This window comes from Telmatherina bonti (genome assembly GCF_933228915.1).
Source record: "Telmatherina bonti genome assembly, chromosome: 8".
NCBI classification, from domain to species: Eukaryota; Metazoa; Chordata; class Actinopteri; order Atheriniformes; family Telmatherinidae; genus Telmatherina; species Telmatherina bonti.
Genome location: NC_136626.1, coordinates 23,014,490 through 23,037,512, shown reverse-complemented (window position 1 = coordinate 23,037,512; position 23,023 = coordinate 23,014,490). Strand labels below are relative to the sequence as shown.

The 23,023-nt window shown below is 38.0% G+C and overlaps 1 protein-coding gene across 1 annotated transcript in view; it reads right to left on the bottom strand.

Moving 5' to 3' along the window:
* cacna1ea (calcium channel, voltage-dependent, R type, alpha 1E subunit a) overlaps positions 1 to 15,950 on the bottom strand; it is a gene marked incomplete at both ends in the record, with an annotated part of 97,594 nt that extends 81,644 nt beyond the window's left edge. Inside the window, one exon of the mRNA XM_079244965.1 lies at positions 15,415 to 15,950. Coding sequence (XP_079101091.1) covers positions 15,415 to 15,950 — 536 coding nt within the window. The remainder of the gene's footprint in view (positions 1 to 15,414) is intronic.
* Positions 15,951 to 23,023: the final 7,073 nt, after the last annotated feature.

Here is a 23,023-nt window from a genome sequence, read left to right as displayed (position 1 = left end):
TGTAGTCTATTGTTTCCTGGTTTCCATTAGGTGGTAGAAGATAAGTGTCAGATTGTCTACAACAGGCATTTGAGCTGAGTTTCTACGCTTTTGCGTCTACTAAAGTGACAGAAAAGCAAATATAAGATGCTAAAGGTCTGACAAAACTCATTCATATGCATGAAAATACAACCATGATGGCAAAGTCATTTCCAAAACAGAGGCATGACTGCCTCTACTTTCAATCTATAGACACATGACACAGTTCAGTCACTTTGAATGCATAATATTAAAGTAATTACATACAATTTAATCACTAAATCTTGTGAGTGCACTTCCATTATCTTCTTTATACAGTCATTTGTTTTTTATCTTAACTTGTTCAGGCATTTCAAATCACTTTCAAATCTCCAAAACCATGAGTAAAATTCATGTACACTGCCCAAAAATAACTGCTGTGCTGGGTCAGTGTGCCATCATCTGGGGCCTACATTTCAGCATGACACAGAAAAGTTTGTGGCAAACACAGAGAGACCGACGGACGACAAAGCCAGGCTTATTGATGTCGGGAGATGAAGGGGTCGCGGACTGGACTAAATTTAGCTTCATTGAGATGGTAATGGTTGGAACATGAGAGGAGTTCTGTTTGTATGACTGGGCGTGTGTTAATGATGCATTGTGCATGAACCACCATTTGAATTTCTGGGCTTTACACTGGGAAAGTGTTCTTGATCACAGAAACAGGAACAATTTCAAATGAGTTTGGCAGTATCAATAGTCATCTCTCTGCAACAACACAGCATAGAAATAGCAGTACTGTTCCTTTCTTCCCAGGCATTGATCATCACCCAAAGGAAATATGATGAAATGCATTTACCCTGTGGCAAAATTTGCTGCTTGTCTGTCTTACCCTCCGCCCCTGTCTATTTCTCCAGCTGTCTTACTCTCTCTCCTCCTCTATTTACACAACCCAGATATCTGCCTTCAACTGTTGTTCTCTTCCCACTTGTTACCTAGCAACTGAACTGGCATGGCCCCTATTCTCAGCCCTGCAAATCTGTAGATGTAACCCTAGATTTTATAGGACCTATATAAATCATAGTTTCCCACAGGGGACTGAGTTATGTTCCTCGTCTCCAGACAAGCAGCTTTTTCCACAGGCATGTTATTAACCTGGTTTTCTACCAAACTGCAACTTTAGAGTCACTAAAGCAACAGTTGGGCAGTGAGTAAAGTTTGAAAATATTAAACATCTGGCTTAAATATATAATATATTGAATTAATTTATGTAACTCAAGATGTGTGTGTCAGAGAGACATATTTGTACATGAGAATACATGGAAATGGGTGTCTTCAGGGTGCACTGATTCTCTTGGAGTGTGATTAAAAACTAGGTCCAGCCTCGAAGTGACCCAGTGATTCTGAGTGATTCATTCTAGCAGACTTTTGGCTGACTCTGAGCCAGAGGAAGTTGAGATGACAACCTGCAATGCAGTCTTTGCCTCCCATGCTGCCCATTTCCTTATCATTGTTCACACTTCAGAATACTGGCTTTAGATGCTTCATTCTAATGCATAACCATGTAAGAAAGAAATAATCTTAAACAACATTGACTTACAGTTAAAATGCATATATTTTCATGTATACAGCAGTGAAGTAAATAACAATTTATGTCAACATCACAGATACAACGTCAGAAAAAGTAGCAGCTCATCTCATCTTTATCCTTGTAAGTGAGCTGCCAATCAGCTTTCTGCCATAACAGTACAGTTTGAGAGGTCATTAAACATACAATACCACTGAAATGTACATTTTATGAAAACAAATAGCATTCACTCGAGAATTATGTAATGAGAAACCTAATTCAGACCATAACAAAATAATAAAAAAAACTGAATGCCATGGCAGAACAATGACAAGTTCTCCATCATGGTGCAGGAAGATGATATTTTTTGGTTTATATTTAATGTTTGATTTAAACAACTAACACTCAGATATAATGAAGATTGAAATCTGCCTCACATTGCAGAATTTTTTGCTTGAAGTAATTCAAGATCAGCTCACTCCAGACATGAAAACAAGATAGCTGAGCAGTAGTCAACCTCTAGTGGCCAGAAAAATTATTACATTAAGAAATATCTGTATTATATTTTGTATTGTACTGCATTGCATTGTATTGTATAATATTATATATACAAACAAATGTTTAAAGAACAGGACATAAATTAATGGGCACTTCTATTCTGTTGTAGCCTTTTCACTGTATTGATAAAAGTTCAAATGCATTCATAACATTTCAGGAATGTTAAATTTGCATTAAGAGTTAAAAATTATCGCTTGCTTCAACTTTGTTATACTGTTCAGTTTTGTAACTTGCTTTCAACCAGCTTAAATCAGAGTTGATCACAAAAGCAACTTAATGGAAGTCTTATCTGAAAGCAGGAAAATGTTTCATAAGCATCTTTGTCTGGTATTAATATATCATTACACTGATGTCAATATTGGGGAAAACTTTTAGACATGCAACCCAGTAAGGTTAAAATAACCCCCCCAGAGAAAGCAAGGTCTGAAAAGTCCTTTTATGTCGTGTAAAAAGGTTTTCATGGTCAGAGAAATGTGGAAGCAGCATTTTCTTACCAGCATTTTCTCAAAAGAAAGATTCAAATTCTCAAAGAAACCCCGTTGGGGCCGTGTGATGGATTGGTGACCTGTCCAGGGTGACCCTGCCTCTCGCTCAATAATTACTGATAGGCTCCAGCTTCTCCGTGGCCCTTAATTGGAACAAGTTGTTAACAAAATGGATGGATGGATGGAACCCAGCTAGCTAAATAAAACATGTTTTCTAGTTTGAGAAATTTTTCTCTAAAAAAAAGCATCAGCGGGTAAATACTGTTATTCCATGTTAGACTCAATATGCAAAACCACCTAATACTAGAAATTCAACAATAATATATCATAAAAACAAAGCAGGTGGAGATCTGATAAAAAAAAAATCATGCATAACAAATTCTTAGTGACCCCTCGGTGCTGTAGACACTTTCTTTTTTAATGTTCAATCATCCATTTCTCCATATATCTGGCTGGATCAAAATTCAAGTAAATGAGAAGAACGTTAGAACTCATACTGGCAGCAGCAGATCAATACTGTCAACAGGCAGCTGTAAATTCACCAAAGGGTTGTGGAAAGGCCAGCTATAAGCAGATGTCGTGTGAGCTGGTGGATAACAGTTAACTCCTAGCCCTAGAAAGTTGGGAAAGGAAAGGAAAGGAAAGGAAAGGAAAGGAAAGGAAAGGAGCACAAGCCCAAAAACACCAAACTCATTTATACTAAATGATAATCCCAAAATGTAATTCAGTTGTTCTGATAAGTTGTATGTGTTTGTGAGTTCACTCTGATTAGACGTAATATCCCAGCAGCTGTAGATTGGTTAGGCTTGATTTTTCACTCCACATGACAGTGAACCCCTGCACCATTACCTAATGGCTTCTTAAGTGGCAGCTGCTCCCAGCTAGAAAACATACTGTGCAGACAAGCTTGACTGAAGCAGCAGTGAATAATCAAGACTGTGGGATACAAAGGCCCTGTGGTGGCTTAAACAACACTAATTTAACACATACAGGATCAAATCAAAATTTGGCTTGAGATGGAAAACAAGGGTTCAATAATTCTTAGAGCCTGTCTTTATCAGTGTTCTAGTATGATGCAGGACTCGAGCATGCCAATGAGACAAAAAAGGAAAGAAAAACCTCAAGGACTTAAAATGTGCGATCTTGCTTTCTTGGTCTCAGTTTACCTTTTTTTTAAATAAAAAGAAAAAAGCATTCTTGTAATTCCACCTCCTTTATAAATCCATTCAGCAGGATTTTGATCCTTATTTCAACACATTTACTGGTTTATAACTAATGTTTGCCTCACAGGCAAAACCAGCATCCACTTGTCTCATGCATGTATGCATGAGTCTGTCTGTGCAGGGAGCAGTACTCACGATCTCCACTAGAGGTCACCGTCACGTCGCCGAAGCCTAAGTTGGAACCGACCAAAAAATATTGATGATGATTCTGTTTGCTTACCCAGCATCCTTCCCCCCCATTTGTCAGAACTACTCCCTCCTGGTGCAACATAAGTCATGCAGCTGCAACCCTTGAGCTCCCTCTGGTTTTAGGGGGGGAACTGGATGTAATGAATATCTCTCACATACACTTCAGGTGTGTTTCTGGCTTGCCTCCATGTGCAGAAGTCTCTAATGTGTGGATATTGATGCTGAACACATTCTACCAAACCTATCACTGAATTATAATTTAAAAGCAGGGGCCAAAAAGGCAATTTAGCAGTAGCTAAGGCTGCCTGCTAAGCTCAATTTAGCTTGAAAGCATTAGTGGCTGTTGCACTACAAAGGTAGTATTTGTTCCAGTAAGCTAACGGCATTGAACTCACAGAGCACAGCACAGTCATCTTTGATATTTAAATCTGAGGCTTTGAATGAATGGATGGGGAGTAAATTCAAGGTCTATCACAGGGAGGACATTTATCTGCGTCAGTCTCAGGACTTTAATGTCCAGAGGAGCACGTGATATTTGGTGACAACATGTATCCATATAACACGTGAACTTGCTACAGATGCACTTGGATGCATGTAAAATAGATACTAAAGTTTTGTTTTAAATAAGAAATATTTTTCAAATTGAAGCTATGATCGGACTACTTCTTTAAAACTTGACATTTTAAATTCTAACAAACAACATGGACATTCAATCCTCAACATCACTTCCTTGTCTTAGTTTCTGTGCTACATGCTGGGTTAAAGGTGTCAACTATCTGTTTGTTTGCAAGGACATACATCAGAGCGACAGGTTTATGTTGGTTTCTGTGCTAAATGGCTTCAACATCACAGGACAGTGTGGGAGGCCGCACAAACTGTGCTTTTTCTTGGAGAATATATGATGAAAAATTAATCACGGCTGTACAAAGCACCATAACGCAAGAGAGAAAGCAATCAAATTCACTTAATATAATTATCAAGCATTAATATTTTTTATTTAAAAAAGATCTGAAAGAAGATAACAGAAGAACCTCCCAGAGCAATAAATACCTGGTTTCACCATCAATGTTCAGTCCGTTCTGAAAAACCTGGACATTTATGGACCTCTGGCAGCTTTTTGTTTTATCTTCCAAAGGGACAGCTATGACATGCAGCCCTCACACATTTACATAAAAGTAAAGGTACAAAGATATTCATTGCAGTCTTTGACTATTCAGCACTTCAGTGGTCATTGATTATTTAACAGATAATAAAGCACCAGCTATTAATATGTACTTGGACTCCGATACAGAGCTACACACTTTGCGAAGCGGAAGTAAATCAGTGTGTGAGCTTATCAAAATGTAAATGTGCAATAATAAATGAGGAAGTATGCTGCTGTCATGTGGTGTTGAATTGGAGGACCAGAGGCTGTATTTCATGGGGAGTTCCCTCGGGAGATGTAGCTGGCTTCAGCAAAGCAGGCCATGGTCCTGCAGAGATGCATCTTGGTAACATTTAAACATCTGCTATGTTGAAAAAATGGTGGACAAAAAATGGGAACACCAACATGAGCCTGTGTAGGTAAAGGCAATGTAGGTCATGTAATCATGTTGTGACCTGAATAACTTCATGTGAGAACTGAATCACAACAAAAGGGCAGACTTGTCTGTTGGCTCACCAAACGTGCTGCAGATGTCTATTTAGAAGCATCAGTTTTGTGACTTTTCATCACCAACAGGTTAAGCTTGTTACATCTCTTGTTAAATATAAACTGGAAAAAAATAAATTATGGCAGCCAAATAATGAATTCTTCTGACATTATGAATCTTCTGACTTCCCCTTTACCACAAAGTTATTATGAGTGACTTTAAATGATCACAACTGTATATCGGATTGTTAATGTATTATGACACTCAGCCGCCCTTTTAATGGACTCTGCACATTGTGAGAATAACTGTCCCATACATTGCAATTCTTTTTCTGACAAAGCATTACCTGTGTCTTGTTTGTTAATGGCTGATTTAAATGATATTTTATTATGACTAAGAAAGAGAACAGCTAAAAACAAGGTGACCAAATGAAGAGGAGGGATAATGAAACATGGTTTAACTAAACTACAGCTGTAACGATTACGTGTTTAAAGCATTTTTAAACACATTTTTCACAGTCATTTCAGAAGTCTTTGCAACATCTCTCACAATCGAATGCAAAGAAAGCAAAAATGCTTTCATAAAAAGAGCAATAAAAGATCAATTCTGTTGAAAACACACAAATAATGGATTTAAATAAACAACTTTGGTGCATATCAGTTTTTGTCATTTTTGCTGAACCCATAAAGTTTTTCTCATCAGTGCACTGCTTTTGTTTGGCACCCTAAAGCGAAATTTAGACAGCCTCATCCCCTGACAGATGACTTATCTTTGGGATTTGTGATCTCTATCCATCTCTGTGATGGTCATCAGCACTGTCATCTTTCAGCAATTTGCCACCAAAACACAGAGAGACACAGAGCAAAGAAGGAACGAAGTGGCGGGTGGGGTTGAGAATGAATGCAGGGTTGCTTTGTTTTGTCACTCAAATGTAGCACAAAGACAAACAAACAAACATAGCAACAAACATGTTTTATTTTTAACAGCTTTCCTTATTATTGTTTAGTGTCACCTCCTTCTCTGTTCTGCGTTTTGCTTGACAGACACATGGTTTTGTGGGGAAGAAAATGGCTTTTCAGCATGTCATCATTAATAATTCACTCTTGACAAACAGCTCTGACATTTACACTGCACTGGGGTGTCTGTCTGACACTGACAGGGAGACAATAATGAAGGAGAGCGAGACTGATATAGGGAGCGACAGTTTCTCTGTGTGCCGATGCAATTAGAAAGGTTCAGGCCTGATAAAGTCCTTTACCAGTGAAACACTGATGGAGGAAGTTGTGATGACCTTTCTAGGAAAAAAAAACTTAGAGCTCAAAAAAAAGATGAAGCTTGTTACATTTGAACAGAAACAGATGGAGTCCTTTAAGCAGACCTGACAGTGTTTTGACTGATCAACAGGTTTTCAAGGTCAAGGTCACCTTAACTGCCAATTTCTGCCGTATGTGTCAGGACATACAGGTCAAATGGACAAGTCAAGACATTTAGCTTTCATCTTGTGTTTTTTATTTTATTAATCCCACCTGGGAAATTCCATCATTCCCGCCTGAGTTGCAAGGCCTGGACGCACCCAGCTCTGTAACCACGAGGCTACCGCTCCCCTAAATCCGTTTGCTGTGCTGTAAACTCTCTGTTTACAAACTAACTTTCATAGGGAAAATGTGAATGTGAAAAAGCCTACAGAAGGACTTTCATTTTAAAATGTTTGTGTTTTCTCTCAGGGGCATCCATCTCAACCAGAGTTCTGGATTTGGAAATGAACTAATGTATGAGAGACTCTGAAGGCAACAATGTGCAGACACTCTTTCAGAGTTCACGTATTATGGGATGGCAAACACTGAGAGATGTAAACAGACTGAAATAAGATGTTTTGTCTTTGAAAAATAACCACAAAGTACTGCAAATCGAAAACCACTCCATAATCTTTCCATTTAAATCAAATCAAATCAAATCAAATCAAATCAAATCAAATCAAATCAAATCAAATCAAATCAAGGTGCTTTATATGTTAAAAATAACAAAGAAGAGCTTGACAAATATAAGCACACACCTGTTCAGTCACACACACACGTAGACAATGCACACTTGCACAACACTTTTGCATAACGCAACTCAAAACGAAATCCTCTGTCTCCTTAGCCAAAGAGAAAATTACTAAATTAATAAATGAACATCTGGCTTGGTGCCACAAAGTGGAAACACCAGAGCCAGCCCAACCATAACTGCAGAGGAACGGCCCAATTCCGGGCAGGGCCCAGTCCATATCCCACCCAAAACGCTGCAATGCAAGAGCCACCCAGACAAGAGCCATCCCCATGGCAACCTCTCCACACGACCCTGCAGACTGAGTGGGTATGGCCTCCAGCGTAGAGGATCCCCATGAGGAAAACATTGGAATTAACAAAGTTTAAAAAAAATCAAACAGGCCTACAACCAATAAAAATACATGAGAATATTAAAATTAAACATAAGACTTCTTGTAAATAAATAAACTTTGGCGACGGCAAAAACAGAATGATAAAAACGACGTGGGTGGATTTTATTTTAAATAGATAAGTGTTACATAATTACATAATCAAGTGATAAACAAATTTTTTAATAAATAAGTGGATACAATAGAACAACAATCATAATAATAACAATAAAACTGAAATAGACCTAAAACAAGATACCTTGAAGCAAAATGGTAAGTCTTGAGCCTCTTTTTTAACATATCAACAGTCTCTGCAGTCCTGAGGAGAGCATTACAGTAATCTATTCAGATAGAATAAAAGCATGCATCAGCATCTCCACACTGGCAAGGGAGAGAAATGATAGTATAAGATTATATCTCCAAATGCTTAACATTAAAATACAGTAGAACAAATGGCTAGGTTCAGACAAACTTCATCTCACCACATGATTTTTTTTTATAGCATTGACTTTTATTTCACTTCTGAAGAGATTCATAGAAGCAGGAAAAATCCTTCCATTCATCTTTTTCATTCAACCATTCTGCTAATCCCAAAACAGCCAGTCTACAGTCTCCCAAGCTTTACCATGTTTTTATCATTGGAAGTGTGGAAGTTCATCTGAAGCATCAGAGAGTTCAAGATACAGAAGAATTGAACTGATGAGTATTTTTTTCTTCTCAATTCCTAAATCTTTCTTGAATCAACTTTTTGGGTAGTTAAAGTGTTAACAGTGGGAAAATACTCTGACAACACCTCACATCTTCCTTACACTACAATAGTAATTTTAGCTTACTAGCCCACCAATTCATATGCCAGACGTAATAAATGAGTCATGTTTAAATCAAGTAATGTCATGAAATGAATGAAGCGCGGCTATTTTAGTCTACACTTAGCAGAATTACCAGCTATCCTTTCTGGTAAAATCATTTGTTTTTGTCTAGGAAATTTGTTGGATGTGTGGGAAACATAAGTAGACATACCTCCTTCAGTTCTTGCTTGATTCTACATCTGATGGTCACACACTAACTGTAATGATATTTATAAATCTTGCAGACTTACTGTGCTATACTACATATTATCATTATCATCATTATTATGTTTGTTTGTTTGATTGATTTTATTTTGCCTAGAAAAAAACATCTCTATCTGGATTTACTGGCACGACTACAGTAACATGGCTAGAAAATATGATTTAGGACCAGACCTTTCATGCAGACTTTAACTATACAGTCCTCTGTTCTGTCTGCTGGTGGGTGAATAATGAGGCTTTTGCTCAGTGTGTAAAGAACCAAACATTGACACTGCTGTAAAAAGGCAATTTTCCACTTGTAGCGGTGAGCTGTGAAGTCTGGTCTGTGGTTTATACGTGGCCAGTACAATCAGTGTGTTCCTATCAGACGGAGATCAGTAGAAGCAAGGATCACACACAGTTTATCCGAGCCTGTGAATACCCCTGCCAAGAATAGTATGAATGTAGACAAACTGCACAGTCACACAAAGATAACTACTGATAGTGCACTCTCCACACACACACACACACACACACACACACACACACACACACATACAAAGTTGCTCCAGCAGTGATGATGTGCAGGAGTCTTCATCTTTCATCTGTAACCACAGAGGACTGCAGGATTCCGACAACACGTCTGTGAATTATTACACAAATTGTTGATCTGACACCCCTCAATATGTCTTCAGTGTGAAAACTTGAAAATGTGTGGGCATGTGTTTACGGTCAGCACAGCAGCATCCATGACAGCAGATTTCATGTTAGATTGTGAGATAAAAATACAAACATATCTGTGATAACTGTTTACTGATTCAACTGAAAAGGTGGATTTTAAACACTCAGAGCTTTAATGTGAAGCAGAAAAATTAGAACTGGGATATGAGAGCAGAATGTAATTTCAGCTTTATCTGGTTGGAGTCTGATTTGTTTGCCTTGCAACATTAATGATTTATTTGGAAAGGGTCCATTCTTTTTATAAACTGAGTCCACTGCCAAGTAAAATAAACAAAGCTTTCACTTTCCAACACTGTATTCAGTACATTAAACAATGCTTTTAGGAAAACATTTAAACAGGTAATTAAACAGAATGATGGTGATGTTTACTGTGCATTTTCTTCTGTGTGCAAAGCAGACTAAAAAAATAAACTAAAATCTTTTCTTTTACTCTAATTTTAATGCCACAGGAAAGGTGCTTCATTAAGTGCTGAACCATTCAGTGGATTCAAACTAAGCGCCAACTAACACTGCTTTTGTATATCATCACTGACTGAGTCACTTCAGTCTTATTCATCTTGCATCCTCTTAGTATAAACATGTGTCAGCAGAGCTAAAGAGTGTGTTCACAGCCCTTAGAAAGAAAAGCCCTAAGTCCTGAAGAGTAATAACAAACACACAAATTCATGTATGACATCTGTGAACCCAGAAAAATGGAAATCAATCAAGGAATGACTTCAAAACACAATCTAAGATTTCCTTTCAGTAAACACATACACAATCTGCATTACACAGAAGGCTTATAGCTTGTTCCCAGTTCTGTCACTGGGAAACTGGCCTGGTGCTTATAGTGCAACTACTCTCCCCGAAGTCTGCGCTGTCTGAATTTCCAAGTTCAACCTAATGACTCATGGATACAATAAATGCTGCCAGTACTTTAACGGCTCACACTCCCATAAATCTTTGGCTTCCAATCTTAAATTAACCATCACTCATACACAGAATAGAGTTCTTATTTTATTTATTTTATTCTCTTTGGTTAGGCCGCTCTGGAAATTAGACTTTTGACTGGAATACTTAAAAGATATCACTTCCTAAGCAGAGGTTTTCTCTTGGAGTTTAGTGCCAAGTCACAGGAAAGTTTTGCATGAAATTTTGATACTAATAATAATAATAATATCTGCTTTTCAGACATAAATGGTTTCCATTCCGCTGCTTTAATCTACATGAGCAACACCACAAGTTTCCATCCACAGAAAACTATGCAATTGATTCATTTTGATAGCACACTGACATTCATTATGCACATTTTGGAAGTAGTCATTGTCCCAGGACTGAGAAACTGCACTTAGTAACTTTAAATTTCTGCTTAAAACATCTTTTTTTTTTTCTTTTTTTTTTTTGTCATGCCCATCATTTAAGCAGGCAAAATGGATTTTCTGGATGCTGTATTCTGCTGGGCAAATTTACTTTGCCAAGGGAAGCATCATAGATATAATGCTTCCCTTGATATTCTGGATTTTAATTTTATTTTTTTAATCTATTTTCCATAATTGTTTGTATTACAAAGTTTGTACTGCTGGACCGGACCGGAGAGGACAGAAGAGGGAAAAGAGAATCTTTGCTGCTTGAAACATCTTGTGACGACTGCAATTTGATTTATGACACGTCATCACATCCCAGCAGTTGGATCCCAACACACTTATCATTTTGGACATGCATATTGGGTAATTTAGCCAAGAAAAACAAGGAGATAATTGGAGGAAGTGATGAAAAGTAGGACAGAATGTGACAATGCAAGAGATAACCTAAGAGTCAACAACAGACTGACTTTTTCTGGCAGAAGAGAGCTTAGAAAAGAGATGGGCTGTGAGACAGATGCTGAGCCATTGTTAGGGTGCACAACAACGGCACTTAAAACAAATGGTATATATTGCATGTTACTTACAAGCAAGTGCGTTTGTGTGTTTTCCCGTTGAACTAATTTCCTTCTGTGAAGACAAAACTAAGTTAAAAAAATGAAAATAAAATGCTACAAATCCTTAAAAAAATTTAGTAATTTTATGTTTATCTTATGTATTCTATCAGCTCTTTTTCAGTTATAAAAAGTAACAGTGATGGCAAAATGTTGATTGTTTTATCAATTTCCTAAAAATGTTTCTCAAGATAAATGCTGGAAAAACAGATGAACCAACATCAAGATAAAAGGTATCAAAATATAATCAATATTTCTTACATCTTGCCACCTTTCACATATTCATTTATTACAAATTGCAAAGCTCAGTGAAAGACCAAAACGTTTATGCTTCTGTTGTTTGTTGTGACCAACATCTGCTCTCTCAGTGTAAATGCCAGATTGATTCAGTCTGATTACTGTCATTAGAGCTACATTAATGGCAACCCTAAACACCACTATTTGATAAAGAACTTCCGAAAGGATGTTGTTATCTAGACCCCCAAGTGTTTATAAATGCCAACACAAAATCCTGTTCATCCCCTTACAAAAGCAGAAACATTAAGATATATTTCATTCACATTTTGATTTCTACTTATTGGGGGAATGTCTGTCCAGGAATGTCTGTACAACCTCAGACCAGTTGACAGAAGTACAATGAAAAAAATAATCTTTTTGTTGAATATCCACTGAGTATCCTCTGTATCTATCTTCCATACAACATGGAAAATTTGTCCCAGTGGTGTACTAAAGAGACAGACCTGAGATGGCCATATTGGACAGAGATCCCTCTGACAGCATGAAAGCATTCAAGAAATTTTGTGACTAATTTGAACCCTTAATTGGACTAAGTAGTATAGAAAATGAAAGAACGAATGAATGAATAGCATAAACACGCACACACACACACACACACACACACACACACACACACACACACAAAAATACTGAAATCATCAAGACATTCGGAAATGCCTTGTGAGATTCATGAATGTCCAAAGCTGGTCTATAGTCAATCTGGCCGTTTGTTTTAGCACCTAATTATTGACAAATGTTTGGATCAAATCCAACTTCTGATCTGATGCTGATGTTGTTTGTTACACAAAGTGATCACCAACACATTATAAATATTAATTCTGCATGTCTCTGGACATGAAGCTGACTTCCCAGACTATACGCTAAACAAAAGATAAGAGTGATTGAAACACACAAACAAACCAGTTTCCTTTCTCGTCAGTGTTCCATTTTGTCCTGAAATCAGACTAATTTGCTTTGAACAAAGCAGGTGTATTTATTGGCTTAGGTGCAGCCTCTTTTTCCGTCCTTGTGTCAGGTAGCTGAGTGTTTGCTGCTAAGTGGCAATGAAGGGTGGATGTTTATGGTAGTAATGTATTCTGACTCACTGTGGACATTGTCCTTTCAGCAGCTGAAGTGTACATCTGTCATGATTTATTGTGGTTATTATATTAGGCAGGGCAGAAAATAGTTATCTAGTCCATGGCCAAGCATCTCTACAGGCCTGTTGATCTACTAATCAACCACTTGCACACTTCTGTCAAAGGAACTTAAATATCAAATGCAAATCGAGTTTTCATTCATTCTCATTTTCCTCATCTCCTCTCCAAATTCATTCTACGTCATCTCCTCTCCAGCTCCCAACCAACATCTCTATCTGCTGTTTATCCCCTCAAGCCTCCATCTCTTTAGGTGTAGCTCAGAATAAGATGTGGCATCCTCTACCTGTGGTGAAAAAAGTACATGGGGGGGCTCAGAGGGTGCCAATAGCATTAGAGGTGAAGCCCCGGCTTCAGCAGGAAAGCGCAGGGGGGTGCATCTCTTCTATAATCAGCTAGAAATTCCACCACGCCACAGGACAGGAAACCAGAAAATACGTGCACACACAGGCACTTGCATATTAAGCACATGAATTGACCACGTGAATGAGTGTGAAACACACATGCAGGGACATATGGCTTAATGAGTGTAAACTGGAGTTTACCACAATATAGAAAATGCAAAGGTGATGCTACATGTCAGTTATAAACAACAAGTTTTTCTCCTGATTGTTTGGGTTTTTTTTGTACAGATAGACATAGTGAATTTTTATCTCAGTGTTTTTCAGACTGTAGGATCAGCCTCTCCACACATAAACACAAATTTCAAAGTATTGTAGGTAATTTACTTTAATGAATTTGCCAAAAACACAAGTCAGTTTTGGGATGATTAGATTTCAGCACCATACTGGCTTCTCAATTAGTAGATCTTGCATTTAGCAGCATGACTCAGTTACTCTCCCTCCATCTCTTCCTGTTTAAATTTGGCAGGGCATCAGTTGTTGTAAACAGAGGTCACCGGAGAGCATTTACACAACTTGATGCTCATGTCCCATCATATGCCAGGATGTGATGTACAATATCTTCACAATCTAATTTGACAAAAGAACAAAATGGGGCTAAATGTCGTGTCTATTCTCTCATTATTTCCAGTAAATCAAGAATAAACAAATTGATAGCGTCAGACATCATAGAAAAAAATTGAGCTTGGCACATTCAACCAGTCAGTATAAAAAGCCAACTCAGACACCCCAGAGACATTACACCAAAAATTATGTGCACAACTTTAATATATAAATACAGGTCTATTTCATTCCAACTCTAAACAAATAAACTTGTACAAAACTAACTGAGGTGTACATGCACAAATTTGTCCTCCCACCATCCAAAGACATGCATGTTAGGTTAATTGGTTACTCTAAATTGCCCATAGGAGTGAGCTCAAAGACTGCTGGGATATGCTCCAGATTAAGCGGTTAGGTTAATTAATGAATGAATGAAGGATGAATGAATGAAGGATGAATGAAAGTTGGCATTTGTGCTCACAGAGTGAATATTCAGAGAGCGATGGTGCTGTATAGGGCTGGGCGAAATGACGATATATACTGTTTGGATGATAGAAAAGGTCTATCATTTGATACGAGGCTCTATCGTTTACACCATGATAAGGTGCTTTACTGCAGTATTTCATGTCAAGATGCACTTTACGACATGCACACTGCAATATATAAACAAACATGGAGAAAGACGGTAGAAAACATACCAGCAGGTAATTCACTAAAAGATGACCAGCCAACCAAAACTGATGAGTTTGTTCATAAAAGAGGGGAAATTTCTGTCGCATGGATGCGGTTTGGATATAAAAAGACTGACGTGGAACTAACAATAGACTAGCTCACAGTCCCGACAACGGACTCAGACACAGCTAACTAATTTTATCCCCTGCGCAGGAATCAGGATAAAGAATACAGAATAAAGAATAGAGTCAACGAGCAAAAGCCACAAAAGCAGCGTCAAGTGGTGACAAAAGTGCTCATAAAAAACTCCAGATGCAAACACTGCAACAGGCTTTTCCCCATGAAAACTTATAAGGCCGTAGTTCCCGCAGATGGAAGGAGATCTGCCGATGCCAAGCACATCAGACAAATAACTGATGACTGACACAAAATTACACAAACAATTTTATATTGTTATGTATATCGTTATGGGGATATAAAATGAGATATATCGGAATGAGATTTTGGTCGTATCGCCCAGCGCTAGTGCTGTATGGTACAAAATGTCGTACTTACTCCCACTCCTTGCGTCGTGCTTGTGGTGTGCTATGTATCTTATGAGCCTGGTGGGCTTTGACAATGTCTTTCTGATCAATCAGCCCACCCCGTCTTCTCTTGATCACGTTAGGACTGACTGCCAAATCTCCATCCACCCCCAGCATTCCACCACCAGCCTCAAAGGCCGAGGTCACATCAAGAGAGAGGCCAAGACGACTTGGGTGTAGAGCAGGAGCATGGCCAGGCATCTGTGAGAGGTAGAGGGTGTCATAGCTGGTGGATAGACTCTGAGGCTCCAGGAGGGAATGAGCCTCATTATAAAGGCTTGATCCTCCAGCCAGTCCTGTGCGATGCTTCTGCCAGCCCTCACAGTCCGTTGGGGATGGGTACAGGAGGTGGTGCCGAGGAGTGCTGCTACCACACATTGCCGCCATGCTTGGATCCAAACCAATCGCTGCACATTCAGGCCCTCTGGGGCCTCTAGGTAGCCCCACAGCATTGTGTTCATCTGTCAGAGACTGAGAGCTGACCGAACAGGAGCCCAGTTCCAGCATGGTGGGAAGGCTGCCCAGAATCTCAGCATAGTGCTGCAGGAAGCAAAGAACACAGAGATGAGATGGGATCCAGCAAGGAAACTGTGATATACACACATTGTAATACGCATGTTCCTAAACTGACATCACAGACACAAGACCCTAAATCATGTTTTCATTATGCAACAGACAGTATGAAGAGTTATAAAAGATGTTGTTTGACTTTAATAATAAAGAAATAAGAAGTCACACAGCAAGGAATAAACAGTCAAGTCTTAATAATTAAACTCTCCGCGTTACAGCAGAGGCGGACATACACATACAGAGCAGACAAGCTAAAATACATCAAAGCAGTTTAAAAATGATTGCTTTCTGTCACAGGAATTGTAACCCGAGTTAACAAGGTTGTTTTACCTTGGCTATGTTCTACAGAGCACCTTATGTTGTTGCCTCATACACCGATTCATCAATCTGTCTCACACACACACATACACACACACACACACACACACACACATACACACACACACACACACACACACACACACACACACACAATGACCTGCCTGAGGATATCACAGCAAGTAGAGGGGCCAGAAATCAAACTGTCTACATGATAATTAGTGGTTTACTTATATATGCATTTCATAATGGAAAGCTCAATGTAGTTATACAAGTTGTAAATACCAGAGGATGACAGTGATGAAGAAGACACTGTCTCTGATATTAAATAGAGGCAGCAGCTTTGTGTAACAACCACAAGACAGAGCCTGCAGGTCCTCAAGCACTCTTGAGGCTTTTGTCCTCTGTCAAAAGCCCGAAGACATTGTATGTGTAAGAAATGTATTCAGTTCTGTCTCTGTGGCTATTTGCCAAAATTGTTAGCTATCCCTATCCTCAGTCAGTTTAAAATATCAGCAATCCTCTAAGTATCAGAACCAATTAGACAAGCTGTGGCACAGCCCTGTAAAACAAATAATGATATAACACTTCCAGAGCTGTGTTTAATGGCTCAATCAGGAAGAAGGGAAAAAGAAAGAGAGGGCAGTCATTTGTGAACCCATCTTGATTTTTTATGTGGTAAGCACGACTCTGGTTTTGACTATCTGGTAAACAACCATTCACATGATACATTTAATTTCAGACTGTGCTGCTAAAAACCATCTATTGCTGCCATGCTTGTTGGAGCACTTTTAGTTGGCTGAAAGATAGATTTATTTTACTTTACAGGCCCTCATAGTAAGAAGGCTCAGAATAAAATGTATGACAGATAATGCACAGCAAAACAAGACACTGCAAAGCTCAAAGCTGATAGGATATCAGAGCATGCTGTTCAACTTCCCTGCACTTAAACCTAAAACACATTTGCCTGCTTTAACTTATTCATTTGGCTGATGTCATTAAATTAAGAGGCTGTTCTGAATGAGAAATAAACAATCTCTTAATCTGATGATGATTTGACATGAGTGTTCCCATTGTCAACTTCCAGAAGTTCCAGCTTTCCCATTTGGTTTTCTAATTCCTCGTTTCTCATCTCACCAGCAGCTTTAGGGTGAGAGTTAAAACACAGCATAAGTTTAATATTATAAAAGTGTTTTGTAAGGATACAAATGCATTTGCAACTATCTTAATTATTGGATTTATAAAGCTAGATAGGACACAACATTCATTATAAGAACTAGAAATATTCTGAATGAAGACCTCCACCAAGTCATCGGATCACTCATCTGGAAAAAGCCCAAAAGGCCCAACAGCCCACCCAGTTACCAACCCTGTGCCAACACTATTATGAATATTTCAAGCAAATTTAACCATCACTTTCATTTTTTGTAATGGTGGCAACATAGGTTAACTTTGATTTAACATCTACCATAATGTCTTTTTGGGTTTTTTTTGTCAATAATTCTGGGCATTATCTGTTGAGTTAGAAGCTGTAATGGCGAAACTTTCCCCATCTTCCCCCATAGTAAAGAGTTCTTTTAAAAAAATGTGTCTATAATATGATGTGGATCACCCCCCAGATATAATCACTTGTTCCTCATTCCACTTCTAACATTTCCTAAAAACTTTGATCATGTGATATTGCTAAGAGACAGACAGACAAACCAATTCCACCAAAAACACAACCTCCATCTTGGCAGAGGTAACAAATTATAACAACTATGAAATTATCCAAAAATTTGTCAATGATAATTAAATAATCTTCTCCTGAGGCGTTGAAGACCCACTCCCTACTTAGATGTAACCAAAGTGGGACAGAAGGTGACGTAGCTAATACCTCACATGAACATGGTTTAGCATTTAGCATTTAGCAACTCTCCCATGCATGTAGGCTGGATAGCGTTAGTTTGTGTGAGACTCAAAATGTGCACATTATATTTGCTCTTTAGATAGGCATAAAAAGCAGAAGTAAAAATTTGTCCTGGAAGCACACCAACACACATAAATGCTTGTATGAATCACCAATGAAAATACTGGCGATCTCTGTCCTTACGAAAGCATTTTTCATTTGTACTTGTCCGCATTTAGTTTTAGTTTATTGTGGGAATAAAAATCTAATCAATTTGCCTTTGACTATGTGTGTGTAATTAATGTGATGTGCTGGTTATAGTTCCTTGTTTGGAGATTTACTTCCAAAATGATCCATTCAATGTTACACAGCATTGCAAGTTGCATGTTGTATGTTGCATGTTTAACATTTAGATGAGGCAATGTGTCATTGCGTGAGTATCATAGAGACACACAGTCGAATGTAAACTCCTGCTGTACATCCAGCTCTGAATACATATTATGCTATGAGGAACTGGGTAAAAAAAACTGAAAAACAAAAAACAAAAAAACTCAGCGGAATATTTAAAGAAATGGCTAAACATGTTGAATCCTTTCCATTAAATGTATTTTTAAATGAAATTGCTCCACTTGTGGATCTTCCTGATTGCTCTTCCTGCTCAGACATCCAGTGACTGTAAATCAGTTCCTAATGCCAATATTTACAGCTTCATTTTGTTCGACAATTAGTGGTCTTTCTATTTTTCTGACAAACTATGCATTTGACACCTGGTATTACATGCTGTCTAAAAGGACTTTGGTACATACTAATAATGATAAAACTGGAACTCTGAAATCCACAGTAACAAGCCAAAAGCAAACACAATGAGCTTCCTACAGAGACAGAAAACAACAGGTGCCAACTTCACAAAATCACTCTGTACACCCTAAATGGATCCCCAATCCATCACAGCCCAAAGAAACACACAGATAAAATGATACAGAATTTTCCCTCTACAATTTTCTATTGTCTGCTTCCTGGTGAATGGATATCTATCTAAAAAAAACAAAAAACGTGGTACTGTCATTGATCTGGTGCTTATTGAATCCATTTGCAAATAATGTTTTCATACTAACTGAACAGACCTGCTCACACAGTGAGATGATATATGATGGCTGAGTTCAGACAGATGAATCTCATATTCCAGAGAAGTACCTGCCGCATGAACACAACATCACAAAGGCAAAATGGGAAGTGTCACAACCATGATTAATGATAAACATTAAAGTATAAAGCAAAGCATATTTATCAAGCTTGAACAAATAGAAGAGGTTAACTTTTCCTAAGCATTATAACACAGAAGGAAAGGCAAGCATCCTTGAAAAAATGAGCTCAAAAATACAGACACATACTTGTATATAATAAGAATATGACAGAAAGCACTCACTTTAAACTGCTAAAGCAAAAGAGCTCTGTCTTATTCACCAGCACATAAACAGGCTGGTGGTAATCACACTCCATGCTCTTCATATACCACGACTTTCATTATCCTCAAAACAGTGGCATTAAGTTTTGACTTGATTCCTGACTTTCTGCGTGTAAAATGGGCACAATAAGATTAGAGGTTGAGTAAAGGTAAGGTATGCTGTACTATCTGAGAGGAGCAATTCTTTCTGCCATTAATAGTCAACTAAGAAATTCGAACACGCATGTTAACACAGCATACAAGGTGAATCAGGCAGCAAACTGTTATGCAGTGAAAATCGAAACAAATGAGTCTTTAAGTTTGTTTGTCTTGTTTCTGCAGCCATGAAAGCAGTCTGTACTCACAACACAGGAGGTGGGAAGACCCACAAAATCAGTTCCTAAAGGGATGTCTGATGTGTCTTCCTTCCTTTTTTGTACTAATTTAACTCACATTTAGTAAAGAACATTTAGAAAAATATGGTTTTTCTGTCACAGTTTTTTCTAATTATTTATCTATTTTAAACTGGTTAGTTATTTTAGAAAACTTGGTTCAGATCATCATGACAAATCCTGAGTTTAAGAAACTCCAAGGCATACAAATGAACATTTTATCTCTCATTTGAGTTTAGAAAGCTGAAATAGCAGGAAGGATTTTGCAGCCTTTTGGACAGAATCAACTTATTTATTTAAATACAACCTGAGTCACGATGCAAATTTCAGCGAGTCATCTGGAGCTGGCTTCATACATTCAAATATGTCAAACTTGAAGTAAAAATAGGACCAAAAAGTGCAGGAGTGGTGAGAAAACATGATGTGTGCGATATTACACAGAAGGCTGAAATGTATTAAACTTTTATGTCTAACTCGGTGCTCTTACATGACCACTGTCTTGTTATTACAGATACAGCCAGCTCACAACATTAAAGCTTTAAAAAGTACCCATGCTGCAAAACACATCAAGGCATCCTCACGCTGCTATGGTTGCTCCTCACAACCATTCAGCCGAGAGGCTTAACTGTGGTTTCTTCTAATTTTCCTCATTAGCTTTTAAGAGGTTGGCTGATGATTAGCTTCAGTCACTTTCTGAGCTTTCACAGGCATTATATGAAGCAGCTTATTAACATCAAATGCACTGCCTTGTGGGGACTTCTCTGCCATTTACAGGCTCAGATAAAAAAGAGTCACATCCAGAAAAAAAAAAGAAAGTAAATGTTCGCCAAGATTGAATCACATGATTGCAGGGGCCAAATTGTTTTTCATGCTTTTCACTGGATAGCCAGGTGTTTACAAAGTTGATAATGACGAGTGAAGGAGATGCTGAGGCAGGCGAGTCACCTCCTCACACCTGCTGCCCCTAACAGCCCACGCAACTGCCTAATTGCACACCATGCGTCAACCTGGATGTCAACCTGGTGAGTGGCCAAACATGTGTCAGGAGCTGCTTTGTCACCTGCAACTAATGGTAATGTGTTTGAAGGAAAGTCAGGTGTAAAATTGGAGCCAGCTGAAAATAACCAGCTTGTTTGGACATTTGCAGTAGAGTTGGGAAACCAAGGGTAGTTTTAAGGGCAAGAAAAGGAGAATTTGAGAAAATATTGTTGATAAAAATGTAGACGTTTTCTCAATGGCTAAATCCTACTATTTGAATTATCTAAATATATTTCTTCGTAATAGATGAAACATGTGAGAATACTGTCATTTGTATTTTCTTTTGTGCTTTTTTTTTTCTGTAATGCTTTTAATGTTTCATGTAAAGCACTTTAAATTGTCTTGTACATGAAAGGTGCTATACAAATAAACTTGCCTTGCCTTGCCTTGTTATGGCAGGAGGATAAAATAAAAAGGTTCTAATCAATGGGGAGACATATTTCTATATGTTTAAGAACATAAGTTATTATCAGCACAATATTGTGGAAACCGAACAGAACGCAACAATACTGTGTGTGACTCACTTGTGGAAGCTTTTTTTTTCTCAATCATTTTAATTTGTAGAGCATAGTGTTTGACATTCTGGAGCTTTGTTTGCTTTGTTCAAACAGAGGAACAAAGACAAACTGAACTAAATAGACAGCTCATCAAAGAGTAACAAACGCAGATTCATTCTGCTGTAGCTTCGGGACATACAGTGGGCTCCATGCAAGTCGAAGCAGTTGAGAGGTCTAATTTTCTGTAGCACAGCATGCCCTTAATCTTAAACAATTACTCTTTGTAAAGTCACGCCATATTACTGCTGTGTTATATAGAGTGCATTAGGCAGTAGCAACATCTACATATGAAATTTATAGCTTTCAATAACCCTGTGGTGCATTTTAATGAGCAGAGAGAAGGATCAAAATATGCAAATGTGTAAGGAATGATGGTCCAAATGTAGCTTTTAAAATATTATGAAGATGTACAGTGGATTACCACTCATGCCTGTTGTCATCTGAGGCTGACAGCAGGAATGAGGGCAACAAGTACATTAAACTAGGAAAATGTTGTCACTGCACGTCAGCTGCAAAGTTTTTCCACCCACAGATGCATACCTCCACTTCTACTGTCTCCATATCTACAGAAATGACAGCATTTCTGAATTTCCGATGGACAGACTAATTCATGAGCAACTATATTATTTGTACATAGCATTTCAATCATATGCATAGCTTGTTATCTTATTCTCATTAATTTCTTATTAGACTTTAAAGCTTTACTGTTATTTTGCACATCTAGTAAACAAGATGTGGAGCTCCATCATTTTCATTCAGATATTTCTATTTGACACTCACTGCTCTTTGTGGGCAGAATGGTGATTTGCTTTACATTAATGTCCTCCTTCCACAGGATGTGATTATACTTTTATTTCCTGTTTCTTTTCCATATCATGCCGTCATATTGCTTTGCAACAGTTTACAACCCCATGTCCCTGCAGCCTTCATTAAATTTTCATACTAGCGTTATGTAAGTATTGTGCCATAAACACTGAGCAGCCATGAGTTTGAATAGATCAAAGCATTTGACAGGAAACAAACAACATCATTCATTTTGTGGATTTAGTTCAGTTTTAAATGTAAGATTTTTCTTGCAGTGAGCAAACAGGCTTTTGGTTTAAATCAGACCTGATAAGCAACAATGGAAGAAAGCATTATTATGTTATGGTGTTTATGTGTTTGACACATTGAAAAAACTGCACAGGACACTTTTTTCCCTTCACTTTAATAAACTACACAGTTTGGACCACTTCACATATACAATGATATATAGTGTGACAGCCCTGGCCTTGCCTAACTAATACTTTGTTTTGTGACAGTAGCCACACGAGTAATGGCGTCATATCTGTAATGTTGAACACAGCAAATAAATAAAACAAATATAAACAGCA